The sequence below is a fragment of the Anopheles coustani genome, chromosome 2, assembly GCF_943734705.1.
Source record: "Anopheles coustani chromosome 2, idAnoCousDA_361_x.2, whole genome shotgun sequence".
In the NCBI taxonomy this organism is placed as follows: Eukaryota; Metazoa; Arthropoda; class Insecta; order Diptera; family Culicidae; genus Anopheles; species Anopheles coustani.
The window spans coordinates 45279759-45297745 of record NC_071289.1 but is presented as its reverse complement, the minus strand read 5'-3'; the positions used below and the strand labels follow the sequence as shown (position 1 = coordinate 45297745).

Below are 17987 nucleotides of genomic sequence, written 5' to 3'. Positions count from 1 at the left end.
TGTTGCTACAGAATAAGTAAAAGTAATATTCAGTAAGCAAATGAAATCGTTCTCAGTATCCACAAACACAACAATCTAATCATGATAAATGTTAATCACTGGCGTTCGTCATCCACGCGGTACGTTGTTGGAAACGGGCGTCGTTTGCGATTAGTAAGGTTTTCGAAACGAAAACCCTTCAAATTTAATTGCCCATCTTTTTCAGCTAGCAGAGGGGACGAAATGCTTCTTGCAGCAGTCTGTACACCGCGTATAACCGTGGCTTATCCGTCGTTCCAAACGTGCACTTCCCGCCGGCATTGAACAACTCCGCCCGCTGAGTCGGAAGCCATCCCTATCGTATAATTTATTCTTATTTTATAACCCTAAAACTGCACGATCCTGGGACGCAATCGGAATGAAATTGTAGCGAATCGAAACGGAACGTGTTGATACTTTTGGTGATAGATGAAACAGACGCACCCGCCATAGGCCCTAGATCTTATACGCAACGGTTGACAAACGAACGAATCGCGACGCCGGTCGTGTGTCGAGGTCGTTATCAAGCAGCGTCCTTTTAATTTGGCGATGCAAAGAAAGTGCATTTCATCATGGGTTTTCCCCCTAAATTGAACAACATTTCTAAATCAAACGTTGTGCTCATGAGAAATTCAGAGAAGTGATTATTTGGGCTTTGCCATCAATTTCTCAAATCATTTATACAGCAAAATTACGTGGTAAATAATGTTTACACTTTTGTTAATTTTAACGATGATTTCAGGAAAAAGCTATGTAAAACATCTGTAGCGCCCTTAAACGCTAAAAGTATTTCGCTCGCGTCTAATGATTGTTAAAGCAGAAAATTATCTCAATTGCAACATTCTAACGTAAGTAAACGGACTCTTTTTCCGAAATAAATTGTTTGGAACACAAATATGGCGACAAAACCCTGGCAATGCTAGCGTATGGGGGATATTGAATTTTGTTGTTTCCACCAAACTTTTACCCCCAAGGAAAAGCAAATGCTTACTACTTTCATTCGATACTGTTTGACCAATTGCTTGCTGCTTGCTGTAGTTTAAATGTGGAATACCTCCTTCATACAGTACTTCCATATCCAATAATTAGTCTAGTAAAACATATTTTAATTCAGTTGATTGAATACGAAATTAGCTGCAAGAAGTAGAATACATTCATTTGATTTTTATATGTACGATGTTTTCTTTATAACATCCCAAGTTTCCGACGTAAGGAAAATATGCTTTCCGCCGTAATAAATAGCCAACAAATTACAATAAAACAACTTCATACCGCAAAATTTCCTATTAAATAAACAAAACTTATTCTATGTTTAAATTGTCACAAAAATGTTTCCGTTAACAATCTACAACGCTTGACCGCATGCTGTTCGGAACAAACCAAATTATTAAACACAACGCACGATTTAAAATCAACATATGGTTTACTAGCTTGACGCCTCGGCGTTGCTCGGTGACATAGGGATTGAGAAAAGTATTATGGCTTTGACTAATACTTGAAAGATATGTTTGAATTTAATAGCTACTATATCGACGTATTTAAAATGTTTTGATATTTCATCAATTTCCTCTTGATGTATAAACCTTAGTGTAGCTATGTTGGATACACCTTGACATTTGTTTACATGCTTGTTTTGTCTGTGTTAGTAAAACTGAGTTTAAATTGTAAAATTTAGATAATTTTTTAGAAAAAAATAATGATCAAACAAACCTTCAACAACATCTGCAGTACTTAAACTTAATGTGTGAAAGGTTTCAGAAGCGACGGTTCAGTATTGGTTGAGTTTTTAATGTACATAGAACTCCATACATAAAAAAAAGCTAAAATATGTAGTAGATGAGCTTGGATGAAACTGCTGTGTCCCGACCAACATTCCGCTATATAGCGCTATTAGTAATTTAAATTACTTTGAGGGGTAGTGACAACAGGCTCTGAAAACGTGATTTTTGCATAAAAGATGCGTTGACTTTTTTTCCTTCCTACTCCCTTAAAAGAATGAATTTTAAAGTGTTACTCTAATGATTTGTCGACATTAAGTATTGGAAGCAAAGTATAAGTATAAGAATGATTAAGAAACTAAATTGGATCTGTCAATTTCACCTAAAAGAAAGTTTATCTAATCATCATACCATTGAAGAAACCTCCATAACAAAATGCATTCCGTCACAAAATCTATTGATTTTTGTTATGGAACGCTTATGGAAAAAGCGATAAAACACCGTGAGAACTATGCCATTTGTATCTATATTTTTGTTTTATGGAATATTTTTTATTTATGTTATTTCATTACACAAGTTTGATCGATTTGAAAGACCCAGGATTTGGTTGATTGAGCCGAGCGAAGCTTGAATTATGTGGGGTATAAAGTAAATAATTCTTAACACAAAGCGAATACTTTGATTGAGCAACATTTTCCTGTTCCTAAAACATTTGACAACCTTTCTATTTTTTTATTTCATCTTATTCATGGACTGTACTAAAATTATGAAACTACAGAAACGTACTTGTGCACTTCACAACGATGATTTTTTGTTACATTATTGAGAAAAAACAGCAATAATTTTACTTTTAAAAGCAATTTTAAATTTCTGAATTGTGTCGCTTTTTTATATTTTATCATGAGCTACTTAGATCGTCTAAGATAAGACAATTTATCAGAAGCCACATAAAATACACATTTCGAAAACTAATCACAGGCTCCGTAATTTATGTCTCTTGCAAACTGCAGCTGTGTTAAAATATGATAGCCTCAAATAGTTTTATGAATCTTCGGTCGAAATAAGTGATGAAAAATAAATAATTGAAAACATTAATAACAACAACATTGAATAATAATTATGGAATTGAATAGAGCAGGGGTCGGCATACATTTCCCTAAAGGGCCAGATGATTCAAAGGAAACTGAAAACGCGGGCCGGATACCGTAAACGATGACTGAATATTTTCAAAGTAGTAACATTTTTAATGGAGTATCATCTTTCTTAATAGTAAAGTTATATAAAAAGTGTTATAAAGTTATATAAATTGTAGCATTATACTTTTTAAAACATTTTCATACTTGTTTTTACTACAAACTTGTAGAAACCTGACAAATCCGATAAAAGTTGAATTGGGGTTTTTGTATGAACCACTAAAATTTTCTTACAGGCCGGATAAAATCAGTTGGCGGACCACCGCGGGCCGGACTTTGCCGACCCCTGGAATAGAGTAATAGTAAGTCAATTCAATTCTATTCTATTCTATAGAATTGAAAGAAGTCATTTCATATGGGACGTGAAAAACAACTTACGGAACGTGAAAAAGTTCAAATTTATGCATATTGCTCCAATGGCAATTCGAATCTTGAAATTGGTGTGTAAAAGATCCACTATCATCATTATAACTTATTTGTAACATCCTAGTTCATATGGGTATCAGAAATTCTCCAATCACTCTCAAACAAATTTCCTGCGTGATAAATGGAGAATTTTTAGAGTCGCTTTCAATTTACTCATAGGTTGCTGAAAGATACTTTTAACTAATAAGTATTTTGGATACAATTTAACCAAAAATATTGGGTGGTAAATCCTCTATTCCTGCTCTAATATTGCTAGTGACCCTTTGAAGAAATTTCCATCGCTCAAATCTCACTACAAAGTCGATAGATTGGGTTCTGATACAGAGCATACGAGTATAACCCAAGAATGGGTGGAAAAACGAATGTTGTCAGTTTGTAGTCGTTCTGGTTTTAAAGTCTAAATTTTATAGTTTGCAGCGATGGAAAAAGGTCAATCTTGAAGGACAGGATGATAACACCCACTACACGCTGTCCAGTTGCTATAAGACCATTTCGGTTTTCGCGATTTTCACTGGAATTATTTCTGAATTAGCTCGCTTTCGTTAGTTTTTTTTATAAAAACCTACCTAGTTTAATATAATTGGGGTAACGATACAAATAGTGGTGCACTTAGTAATGTAACTAACAATATGATGTAACTTATAAGTGTTAAGAACACAATATTTTACCTATTTGTACGAATTATGATCGAAACACAACTTTTTTCTGGAAAACATCTATTTTCACCGTAAAACATTAAAAATAGACCAAAAAAAGCGTATATTTCTTCCGAGTTGGTTGCTCGTATAATGGGGGTATGGTTCCTATAGTTGTGGTATCGTGTTCCTATAGTGGTGGTAGTATTTGGAAATGACCGAATATATTTTGACTGTGACTTATTTTTGAAGCAAATTTAAAACAGAATGGCCAAAATATTCATAGGCCAATGCATTGTCTTGGTCATAGACCAATGCATTGGCCTCATAGACCTCTCAAAAACCAATGCATTTTGCAGCCATTTATAGCCTTAAGGAAATCATGACATACCTGATAAATTCTTAAGAAATACAGCATATTAGTACAACCTGTTTGGAAAATATTAATTTTTTAGCCTTAATTTATTACGGAATGAGAAGGTGTATCGTTTAAACACTTCGCAGAAGATCTAAGAAGATTTCATGGAAGAACAAATATCTCCATTGTATTTATTTCGTCGTAGAGCTAAAATTTTATTCCACTACATCCACTATTGGTACTAGCACCACTATAGGAGCACTTACCCTAGTAAGGAAATTTATAGTACAACATAGCCTACCAAAAATAATATGATAAAACGTTGAAAGTCGATTCAATGATTGTACATTTGCTATAAGACCACTTAAAATCAATCGGGTTTAAAAGGCGCTATCCCTAACTAATGTGTAGGTACAATAGATTTTTGAGTTTGATAAATGAATTTAAATATCCTTTTCAATCAGTTTAATGATCTAAATAGTTCGATTTGGAATACATTGATTGAAGTTAACTAGCAAAGATGGTTCAAAGATTGTCCAACGTGTCGGAATTGGCCGTACTAGCTCAAATAGCCTTGCATACCATGCCCCGCTTTTAATAAATACACAAATGAATTGCGTACTAACTTAAACCTTTCCAATCGATGATATTCACATTTTTCCTTTAACTAATGAATGGTTTGTTTGCTGCTACGGTATAAACAATTAGTTGGAATACATGGTTTCCTTCCAAAATTACTTAATTAATGATAGCAAATGCATGCTTAGCACATCTATATAGTCTCTGCTATTCTTCCCAGATAATATAATGGTCTGCTCGAGAATAAAACCATAATAACAGCAACATACGACATGCATGAATGTCACGCAATTTTGCTATTGGTAAATTAATTTTCTTCTTTCCTCAAACCTCGTCAATATCAATTTAAACTACTTGGAGCAGAAAAAAGTTTTAAGGAGCAAAAAAATATTTGAAACATTGTATATGAAAAAGGCATCATTATTCTAACGCAACTCAGTTATCAGCTTTATAACAATAATCGTCAATGTAACAAATGATTAATTAAAATGACTTACATCGTTTCCTAGATTATACCATTAGTGGCTTTTATTTCACCAAAAGTCCCTACTTGTCTTATAGCAAATGGACAATCATTGAATCGACTTTCGTTTATTATACTATTTTTGAGAAGCTATGAAAAAATATCAATTCCTGTATTTGTTGAAAAATATCAATTCCTGTTGTTGTCCCTGTAAGAAAATTAGACACGTTTTTACCAAAAAATTATCGAAAGCGAGCCTTATCGCTTTCCTTAAAAATTATCGAAACCTAACTTATCGTTATTTTCATGTTAAATCGTGTAAATCGAGGTGGTCTTATAACAACTGCACAGAGTGTAAAGGAGATATTTGAGTTGTGAAGCATGATATTTCTCCTTACGCAATTTTGGAGGTTTTTCTGTCATGATTTCAGGAGTGTGCAATGGTCATGATAAGAATCAAAGAGCCTTTGACAGCTTATTCAGCTAGGTCCGACATTGTGTGTACGGATCGCTTTCTATTCGCATGGTGTTAATTTAGTAACGAAGAGGAATTCTCTCAAAATGGTTTGAGGATTATGGATATATATGAATTAGCTCTTGCTCATTTCTAAACATTCACATATTCCTCAACGTTTTTAAACCTTTGATTATTTAACAATTTCAGAAACAAGATCTTTATCAGTTTTGAAGCAATTGAAAAGTTGTTTCATGAATAGTACGGATGAGAAAACAAATTAATTTACTTATCAATCTTATTATTTGGTTTTTTATCAAAATTTTTATGCCTTCGCAGGAAAACAGGTGCATTCAAAATGTTTTCATTTAATATGATTGATGATGATGAGTCCCACCTCTTACCCCAACACAGGTTTGAGAATGGCGGAGTTATCATAAGATATTTGTTTAAACTTCAAAGCAAATCACGAAGTGGTGGGATCAAAGTGACCCTTCACGAAAAAGACCAGTCAGCTCTCTTTTCTTTGCGCACAGTGGTTAGCACAACTTCCATAAGACATGAATCGTGGAACCGCTCTCCGGAGTGCACGGCAAAAAAATGCTCTCTCCTATTCGTGTAGCCGGTATCTCCCTTATCCAACATATGGAGGGGAGTTACCACTTTCCAGGATTGGCAAATTAAGCAAACCTTATCCGTGAAACAATTGGTCACGTCGAAAAAATCATCAATGGATGAATTCGAGGCGCCTGTCACGTGAATGCACAAGAGCGACTGATGCAGTTCCTGCAGAAAGATCAACTTCAAATTTCCACTTTTACGCGCGCGTGTCTCAAAGATATGTTGTTCCATGTTTTTTTTTACATTTAAATTTGCAAAACAAAAATCTCATCATCATCATCTGTGATCATCTTGATCGTGGTGACAAGTGCAATGCTTACAAACATTAAATTTAGACAGTACAACTACGAGACATTTCATATGCTATTGGGTTCTACTTTACAACCTGCTTAACATACACGGCACACAAGCGCTTGAACTCGCGAACGTTTGCAGCCTCGGCAATCTCTCTTGGCATGGTGTTGTACCATTGTATACCTTTACAAAATAGTGAATTCCTGGCAAATACTGAAGAAAAGTTCGACGTCCTGGGATCATGAGCCCTACGAGTGTTGTACCGGTGAACGTCAGAACCCCTAACTACTCTTTCTCCCGGTAAGAAGCCCCTCAGGAGTTTGAATATTAGTATCATAGTCTGATACACTATCCGCTGCTCTACCGACATCCATTGCAGGACATCCAGCATAACAGCAGACGACGTGTACCGACTACAACACAACACTAACCTCATTACCCTATTTTGCACTTCTTGCAACCTTTTGAGCTGTGTCCGATTGTCGAGGAACAATATTGATGGACAAAAATCAAAATACGGTGAGATAATTGATTTGTAGAGGTGAACTTTCCCAAAAATATTTAGGTTGTTCCCCAGTCTACTTATCACCCCACACTTCTTTGCCACCTTAGCGATGACCCCATCAATATGTGCACGTCGTCAAGAATGACTCCCAAATATTTCACCTGGGAGACTCGGTCAATTGGTTCCGTGTTGATGGCAATGGAAAGCAGGCCGATCCACTCCCTCGTCGACATTACCATGTAGTGTGTTTTACTATCGTTTAATGCGAGTTTCTTGTATTTCAACCAGCCATCGAGAGCCACAATTCAAAAGGGACTCTGCCTGTTTCACGTCCTTTCGCGATATAAATATTACTGTGTCATCAGCAAAAAGATTTATCTCGCAGGAACGTAAGACCTGGTTCATGTCATTTATATACATAATAAACAATATTGGTCCAAGAACACTTCTTTGTGGAACCCCAAGGGTGTTTTCAATAGGATCTGAAACAGATTTTTTGAAAATTGTCCTCTGGGTTCTACCTGTCAGATTATCGCTGAACCAACTGAGTTCCCTCCCCTCAATACCGAATCGTCGAAGTGTTGTGAGCAACAAGGGTCTCGATATTGTTTCAAATGCCCGTTTGAGATCCTAGAAAACTGCAAGTACCGGTTGTCCGCTATCCATCAACCCCTTCCACTTTGCAAGCACCAGGCTCAGTGTAGTTTCACAGGACTGTCCTTGGAACACAGGAATGTCCACAGGAAAATTGACGTGAATTGTAGTTTAATGTAACATGAAAACTTATATTAGCGAGATAAACATATGAGCGGTGACAAAGTTATGTAGTTTTTGGGCCTGAACTTATAGCCCTTAGAACTCTTAATTCGCCTATTGATATAGTATACTATCAAGCATTTCCAAGAAATAATTAATGTAGTAGTGGACCGTTTTATCACTAAATGCCTTCCCTTTGGAACACCACTGTTTTCATTTACTGGGTACCAAATGGGTAGTTTTTAAATTTTCACCAAAATTACAAAAAGTCGTGTATATTTTTGCAAAAAAACCTTTGCTCAAAATATGCCCTTCACAGAAAAAATAAGGTAAGGCTGTTGTTTTGGAACGCAGTGTATTAATGTTATCATGGATCACTATTCAATTGCTTCGTATACATCAATGTCAATTCACAAAGCTCGAGTATTTACTCAAACATCACTGCAAACAGAGAGTTTTCACTGTGATTCGGCCATTTAAACTTTGTGGCATGGCAAAATATTTTCCACTGATCATTCGCTGTCTAAAAGGTCCATATAAATGAATTGCTACTGCGTTAAATTTTTCAAAGGATGTAAGGATTTAACTGTCAACTTTGCAATGTATCTCGAATGATGGGAAACTAAATATCGAAAGCTTTGCAATCAATCACACAATGACAAACAAAAGCCACATAATTGAAAATGAATGAAAGTGTCAATCGAATCAATACTCGTCACTGGCTAAATTTGGTGTTTACTGTTATGACTTCATACATCTTCTTTGAAATATGTTTGAAAATGTTTTACCCCTGTCTTGTTCAGCCACCATCCTGTTTTACAATCTGTCTTCATTCGCAAATAAATACTACAATGACGAAAAATTTAATTGGTATGAATTAAAGTGAAAGTTAATTTCCACTTCGTGAAACGACCTTCTTTGAAGTAGTGACTTTAGCTTACGAAAACAATCATCCATAACCCTTGAAAAAGAAGATGTTTTGGATCTATTCGTTCGTCAATTGACAGTTTTCTTTGCCCGTTACTAATGGCAAAAAAATATGATTAGGTCCTACAATTCATGACAATAAAAAAATCTTGTAGCTCTTGCGATATGTTTGCAACATGTTCGCTCAATACAAGGTGTTTTGCTGAATCATATTTGATATTAACACCATATCGTCCATATCGATTTCAAACTTTAACTTTCCTGCCTTTCATGCTATCTTTCTTTCCCCATTCGTGGACTAGCGAACCAATTATTATTATTTGGCACGACATCCCCTAGTGGGACAAGGCCTCTCCCTGAAGAGAGTTTTTGTAACCGAAAGACGGTGGTCAGTCGTTTGTAATACCGGAGGGTGCCAGACTCGAGATTCGATCCCACAACTAGCGACCAAAACCGAATTATTTTATACTAGTATAATGTACTGGTTAAACGCAAAATGTTATGAAAATGTATACTTATTTAAACAATTCATCACTCTAACATGGTGTGATTGGCTTTCAATCAGTACTTTTTTAACATCTCTACTGTGGAGGCTAAGGACGACAATGTGTTAACCGATTTGAACAACAGAGTTTTTTCACAAGTGTGAAATATTACAAAACCTCATTGTTTAATTTTGTTTTTCCAAACGAAATTTCTCACTAGTGCATTTCTACATTTTTTACCTCTGAACAAAATTTTGATCAAGGATGTTGGTTTTATTCATCCTCATTCTAGTTTTTTTTTAGAAACATGAAATATCAGACTGATACATCTTTAGTGAAAAACACATACAATATATTGGCCATATGCTTCGATTCCCACCCTTAAGTAGCCATTTTGGGGCGTATATAAATTACGGGCACCCTGTAGTAATCTTGGAATAATTTATTTTTATTATTATCTCTTAATAATTGCCACTCGTCTCGGGCAGTGTGCCAATTCCTTGTTCGATCGTTGTTTTGTTTTGCTCTTGTACGTGGGTCGGATAACCACAGCAAGTGGTTGAGAACTATCGCCACATCCTACGATTACATAGCCGGGAAGGCAATAAAAGGAAAACAAATCTAAGGCAATGGATGATGCTACCACAAGGAAACATTCTGGCATATAATTTCTTGTTATTCTTGTTGTTTGAGCAATTCAGCTTTTGCTGAAACAAAAAGCAATTCAGCTTTTGCTGAAACTGATCACTAGAATTCAATCGAGACATTTGGCGCCATACCCATAACCCAAAAAATCGTACCCTATTTTACTTTTGTTATGTTTGAAGTTTTACTTTACCGTATTAACTTGAGTCGTATGCTTAATCTCCAGCTTCTTTAGGTTGGAGTTTTGGTTTGTTTTCATGCACGTTTTCTACGTCAAAGACCATGAGTTCAAAGCAGATGATTGAATTTCGATGATTCAACGATGGCGATTTAAGCTGTTGGTTGATAATTACTTCTAACACCTCCATATACTGTAAATAAAGAAAAACGACAAATAAAGTACCGTTATTCTAACAATTTCAATTACCGTTATTCTAACAAAAACTCACCTACACATCTTATGAAAACATCTAACACACCACGACTGGATTTTCATTCTCATGCAAATATGTAAAGTGATGTATTGGCCTATCCAAGATTTTTAAATTGCATGCTATAAAGATTACAACTAAAAAAACTTCGTTTTAACTCTTTTTACTATATTTGTATTAGGAGTTCGCGACAGCTGAGCGGTAGTGCCGGTTACAAAATCGGTCCATGAGAGATCAACACCTCGACGGCGTGGGTTCGAAACCATCCAAGACCCCTCATGACCAAAGACGATCGTATCGTATAAGTTTATATATAGTTTTTAGTTTATATATATAACAATTTAAACAAAACTTTAGTATACAAACATACAAATCTTTTTTGAAAACATTTAAAACGTATTTTTAATTTAAAGATGAACTATGATTGTACTTTTGCTACTAATTAGCTGATTGTGGTTGTGTAAAAACCACTTATTCGCAATGATTTGGGTTTAGCAATATGGTTCATTTGCATCGATAACCATCATATAAATGCTGGAATAATAATGTACAAACATGTACTCAAATCAACCAAAGCAATACGAAAACAGTACCCGTTCCCAAATGAGGCTTGGACGAAACTGCGAAGGAGTTAATAATAATCCGAGGCTTTTAATGCCGTTCTAACATTTTCGGGTATTTTATGAGAAGGTAGAAATCGATTTGGAAAAATTTAGGCTATTCTTTTAAAGAATGGCGTAACTCCATTAAAAACATGCCGCTTTCACCCCATTGGGACTTCTTGGCTCATTTTCCCCTGCAACTTCGTAAATACTAAAGTTGAATATTTTCTTCCTGTGTTCAACGATGCTGTCTACGGACTGTCATAGGCACAAGCAGAAATCAATAACAGCACGTTTCCTGTTCGGATATTGAACCATTAGCGAATAATAACTTTGACAGTTTCGCACGAGTCATTTTTGCGATGGGCTCGCATTCAAACACAGGGTTACGTTTTTTTGATGATTATGAGAAATTTTTGAGAGATATGCACACATCGATTTCAAAATGAGGAAATGAATCAAACAAGTAGGAAAGTGTGTAATTTTGGAATAGAAATTTAAAAAAGCGGAATCCAAATAGTGTAATATGATTACATATCCTTTCTGTATACATAAAATATTATTATACAGTAGATATCCGACATACGCGGTACTCGACATACGCGGATTCGGAGATACGCGGTTTTCAAAGTTTGACAGTAGATTGGGTTTATAACATCGATGTAAATTCCTTAGATGTGCAACCACACTAATAAATATGTAAATTACACATTTGCATAACTTACGCTTTTTATTTCGTTTATTGCAATTTATTTTATTCGAATACGTCTGCATTGCATTCATATTAATGGAAAATTTTGTTATATTCTATGATACATGTACACAAGAACGCGATCTCGTAACTCCTAGTATAAGCTATGTGTCAAGCAATATTCGAGATACGTGGAAATTCGAGATACGCGGATTTCTCTGGTCCCCATTATCCACGTATGTCGGATACCGACTGTACAATATTTCTTCTCAATTATAGAATTTCTCTATGATTGCATGTTTTTGTCAAACAAATGTTCGATGTTTATGGTTATGCCGCTTTTTCCAACCAAACTATTACTGCTGAAAATTGTACCCTTGGAATAAATAAACGATTTCGTTAAAATAAATTACTATGTCATATACTCACTGAGCCCCTAGGAGAGATTTATTTTTCTTCTTTTAAACCGACCATACTAACGAAAACATGTGCGTTACATAGTTCCTCTCGCAGGCATTCACAGCTGTACGCTTTTAATTTAGATATGCACTTCGATTCTCGTCGGTTCACATTTACTTAAAAATCGGTTCACATTTACTCAGTCCATTATTGATATGCATTAAATATTCGTTTCTTGTCTTAATTTACCAGTATTAGGTGTACCGTTTCTTAAACGTCCAGCAATTCTTAAGGTCAGGAAAGGCATGTTTTCTTACCTCATAATTTTGTTATACTGCATTTTATTGTTTCTAATATTATTTTTGTGATTTAGTGTTTCAACACATAATTATAAGTTTTCATTAAAGTTACAAATAATAAGTAGAGTTGTTTCAAAACTCATCAATTATAATAAAAATTTTCCTTTATATTTCCCAGTTCAACGTGTATCTTTCACATAACGCGGTTGGTAGTTTCATTGCGTAGTTGAAAACCTTTTTCGTACCAACCACCAACAAAAACCTTTTTCATACCATGTTATAGCAAACGGTCTGAATTATCGCTTTGGACATGAAGGTTTGGACAGGATAACATTAAGCACCGATGTACCAGGTAATTCGATTTGAAAACGAGTTAATGTTACTGAGTTACAGTTAAAAAAATCGAAAATCAGAAATCATAGACCCGTGTTAATTCAATTTAATCACGCATACCGCATCCTGGTAATAGCAGGACTTGAGGTGAGGTCTTCCCATCAATTTTCCTTGTTTCATATTCTGTTGCAAATTATAACCAATCCTTTCTTGACCCTTCCTTCAAAGTGAAGAGAAAAAATAGCCCTATCCCTTCGAGATGACCGTTCAAATCCCTACGAACGCCATGCTTTCCCTCTGACGTAGAAAAATGAGGATACCAATACATTCCGCACTGGAAATGTTGCGTTTCCTCAAAATCTTTGGCTTTTGTAGCTGATAGATGCAAATGAACGTATTACTATTCATTCAAAACGAGGTAAAGTTTCAAGTTATTCTTCCTATGATCAATTTATCCCTATTTTTCGCTAAAGAAGGTCAAGTTTTTAGCCATTGTTATGTAGAAAACAGAACCTCGACATCCGGTATGTATTACATTTTGTGTATGTGATAAGCAGAAATTGTTTATCTCAAAACAAAAAGTTTTACTCAATTGTCAAAATATTTGTACTTTGGTAAGAACTGCATTATATTTATGCTAGATATTCGCAACTACATGTATGGGAAACAATTTTGCAACAAATCTGGATTTGAAATCAGGTTTGATAAGCTTTAAATAGCGTTATGCTTAGCAGAAAAAACAAGAAACTTTCTTTTCATTTCAAAATGTTCATAAAAAGTAAATCTTTGTAGTAGAAGTCGAATATCATCCGCATGTACGAAAATGTAGGAAAATGAGCTTGTTTAGTGCGCGACGGCATAATTTTAAGAATATCGTATCAAAACCAATTGTGTATCAATATGAAGAGGCAGCGCAAAACACATTCTCTAATTTTTACATCTTTTAAATAATTATTCGGGGGTTTCGGCCCATGAACATCGGGGTCACCACCTCGACGGCGTGGGTTCGAATCCCAACCGAGACCGGACTCTCCCCTGTACGAGAGGGCTGACTATCCACGTACAACAGGGAAAACAAGGCTCGTAAGCTCTTAACGGGCAGGCATGACCAACAAGGTCGTTACGCCAAGAAGAAGGAAGGAAATAATTATCCCTCTCAAAGCAAATGGCCTTTATTTCTGTTTTAGCCAGATGTGTAGATTTAGACTTTTGTGGTGTAGAGTACCTCCTAATAATTTTGTTTTGCACTACTTGATGTTTACTTATTATTTTTCCAAACATGAGATATTTTCAAATGTTGGATGCAAAATGCAGTTATATTCTAATTATTTTAGCTTGTCATTTATTTATATACTACACGAAGCTCCCATCAACATCACTGTGTTATCCCCATATCACTAAGTTTGTGGAAAAGATGTAAGATCATGATATCTGGTTTGCAGAATACTATTCACCCTTCTCTGACGAGCCTACACCTATGTGCCATTCTCGTATATGCCAGAACACCAGCTGGTGGTGTCACATCAGCACCGCATCATAAGCATACAAGTAAGGAACTGGCAATAACGTTAAAGAAAACCAGATTTGCGAGTGAAGTGCTAAAAACGGAAGAAAATTATTCCTGACAGAGGCTCATGAATTGCAGCCTTGTGCTGCAGATCGCCCTGGCTCCCTACTTGAATCGGGGAGTCATACGCTTTAAGATGGCATGGTAAATATCTTCGGAAGTCAACCATCAGAGGTGGTAAAAGTGACTTTGTCTATTACATTAAGAAAGACAACACTGGCAACCCAGCGTGAGGCGAATTCGTTCATGGTTCATTAAACTCTCTCCCCATTGTTCAACACGCGTTGGCTTTGCGCTTAAAGTCAAAGCGATTCCTCGAATATCTTTAGCAAGTCTACGATGTACTTCCTTAGGTAGGTCTGCGTATCATACAGCTATGTTTGTGTTGAAGAGTTTTGTATGCTGTGGTATGCAAGGTGTTTAAAGTCAATCATGTAAAGTTAAAAATTTCATTTTGTACCTCGATTTAAATAAGAATAAAACATCATATTTCAAAATTACACAAATCAAAACTTACATTTTGAACCAAATATTGGTCTATTATTTACAATATGAAAATTATAATGTTACTTTTGAAACGGGACGTCGCGCTGCAGTGTGGACCCCGAGTATCTTTCACATAACGCGGTTGGTAGTTCCATTGCTTAGTTGAAACCCTTTTTCGTACCAACCACCAACAAAATCCTTTTTCATACCATAGCATTTGTTACTGGAACACTATTTAATTATTTGAACGGCTCATTTTTAACATTTATAATTAACATACAAAGTTTCAGTTCCAAAACCTGTTTCTTTTGTGAGAAATTGAAATTTTCCAAGGCTTTTTATTCACATTTTACCAAATAGGTTACCCAGGAAAAATTACCATACATTACAAATAATAATTGTAGAGCGCATAGTGGAAGAATGTTCTGATAAGATGTTTAATTATGTATTTCTACTATGTTTTGGTGTACGGGCAGAGGATTACGATGGACTTAAAGTTTTCATGTCATCGGAGGATTTTTATGTTAAAAACGATAAGAAGACAATGTTTTGTAATACCCGCTTGATCCATCCTGAGCAAAACGATAAAAGATCATACAAACGATAATACCACGATATGCATTTTTTTACAAACTGTTCAGAAGGTAAATGAATTATTTCAAAAACGGACAGTAAACTAGAAAATACAACCAACAGTAAAATCGGGTTTCCGCGACAGCGGAGCGGTATCGCCGATTAAAAAATCGGAACATAAGCGTTGGAGGTCACCACTTCGACGGTGTGTGTTCGAATTCCAACCGATACCGGACACCTCCCCTGTACGAGAGGACTGACTATCCACGTAAAAAGTCTCGTAAGCCCTTAACGGAGCAAGCATGACCAAGACGGTCGTTAGGACAAGAAGAAGGAAACTTGAAAATAAAAATAATGTTTTCCAAGGTGAGCCAGCAAATCACACAGTAGAGCATAACCATGAAAATGTCTTAGTTGTTACAAAGCTACTATAAATAGTACCAAAGATAAAGTGTATGAAACAGACACTATCTGATCTCATTGAAATCTACCGGAAGATAAGAAATAATTTGCGATATTTTGCGATACTACTTTGTTTTGAATAATTTGCGATACTATGGAACCAACAGCAAAATAAATCAAATCCGATCTTAAGTAAAATATATTTCATAGCATCTTATGTGCAATACACAAGAGCTCTCCTGCTAATCCCATGGATTTGGCCAAATAATACTGTCTGCAATTGTTCTGTTTTCGATTTACCAGCTGCGTCTCGTCACACCCAAGTTCCGATGATTCCTGGCCCTACGGGATACTGCATCATTAACGCTTCTCAGTTGACAATGGTCGTTTTTCGTCCGTCTTAGACTAACTGCTTTCATTAATCAAACATAACAATACTCCCCTGTTATGTGGGCCCGTGATAAACAAAAGATGTAAGAGAAAATCTTCAACAACCAGGAAGCAGATGAATTTGGTTTTTCTTAAGAACTTTTTCAAACAACCACAAATTAAAAAGAACAGCAGAAGATTATGCTTAGCTTTCATATCATAAATTAAATGCACGGATTGTTTTAACATCAAAAGTGATACGCTGCTAGAAAACGAATGCAATATTTCATTCAGAAGTCAGTACCATATTTCGATACTTAACCAATGTTAATGTGCAACAAAATACGCATTTTTTTAGTAGAAGTGTCATATTTTATGTCATTGCAGTAAAACATTGCATTCGTCTTCTAGCAGTTTTGCTGATGATAAATCTGTGAAAGTTTTTACGTAAATGTTTAGTATTGATTTCCAAACACACAGTAGTTTTTTTAGAGCTTGAATGCTTTATTTATGTTATTCTCGATTTTCATTCGGCTGTTGGGTTATTGTTCATTTCCATCCAAAAAAGGCCTTGACCAACTCTACGATGCGATCCACATCGATGCCATGGTCTCGAAGCTTCTGCACCAATGCTTGAACCTCTACAGAGTTCTGTAATCCAATATGGATAGTATTTGAATAGTGGGTTTTATTAGGGTCCTTTTATGCTAGTTACCTCAAATAAGTCGACCAGTTGCTTGTATTCAAAGCTCTGAAGTTTCTCAAAAAGAGCCTTGAACTCTGGGCTGGTCTGCATCTTCTCTTCGAACAAGGCCTCTAGTTCCTCGTGTGGCAGCAGTGCAAGGGCTTCATCAAGCAGTCCATTCAATCCTCCAGTTCGCACTGCAAGGGACATCAAAATAAATATACATACATACATGCATATGTAAACATGTCACGTTTGATTGGTTTCTACGATACTTACATCTTTTCACACCAGGCTTCAACGGAGTCAGTCCGAGGAATTCGGCAACAACATTCAGCGATTCGTACGCTGGAACACCGGCATCCTCGAGGTAGTTCAGAAGGTCACGCACCTCCGTCAGGGTAAAGAACTGATCCCATACCTTCGCAAATTCATCTCCTTGAAGATAGAGCAAGGCGCTTTGAACTTCCTTGTCGGTCATCAGGTAGCGAAGTGCCAAGCTCAGCAGATCATCCAAAGGAAGAAGTGCGACGAAGTCGTCCAAATCGTCCTGAAGCGAACGAGCAGCCGGAGCGCTGGCCGCTGTAGCCACCAAACAGGCAATTACGATCACTGCAATTTTCATGGTTGCACTTTGATTGGTATTGATTCAACTGATGCCATTCTTAGCATTGGTGCAAGTGCTTTTATACTCATTTGTTTCCAATCTTGAAGAGTTTCAAGTAACTTTGTAAACCAGGTGGTCAAAAGTCGCTTATCGTATCACTGGAAAGCATTTATTATCCCACTTGAACCATGTTCAAGTACCCATCTGCTGGCAACAAGAAGCCTCCTTATCTCAAACTGCTGACAAACTATTATTTAACGTTATTCAGCCTACATAAGCAATGTTCTTATCAAATGCTTACATGAAATCAGATACATTTGTTTAACAATCGTGAATAGAAAGTTACATCACAGTTGTAACGGTTTTATAACATCAGTTGAAGCCGAGTTAGTTAGAATGATAATAATCGAACGAATTGATCGAAATGAATAATGAGTGATGAAATGATTGCGATGCAACGAAACGT

General features: G+C 35.9%; 1 protein-coding gene across 1 annotated transcript; it reads right to left on the bottom strand.

The window, feature by feature from the left end:
- Window positions 1-16778: 16778 nt before the first annotated feature.
- On the bottom strand, window positions 16779-17539 carry LOC131266030 (protein G12-like). The gene is made up of 3 exons (XM_058268368.1): window positions 17194-17539; window positions 16945-17111; window positions 16779-16880 (listed from the first exon to the last, which is right to left on the bottom strand). The coding sequence occupies exons 1-3, from the start codon at window positions 17537-17539 to the stop codon at window positions 16779-16781; spliced, it is 615 nt and encodes a 204-aa protein (XP_058124351.1).
- Window positions 17540-17987: the final 448 nt, after the last annotated feature.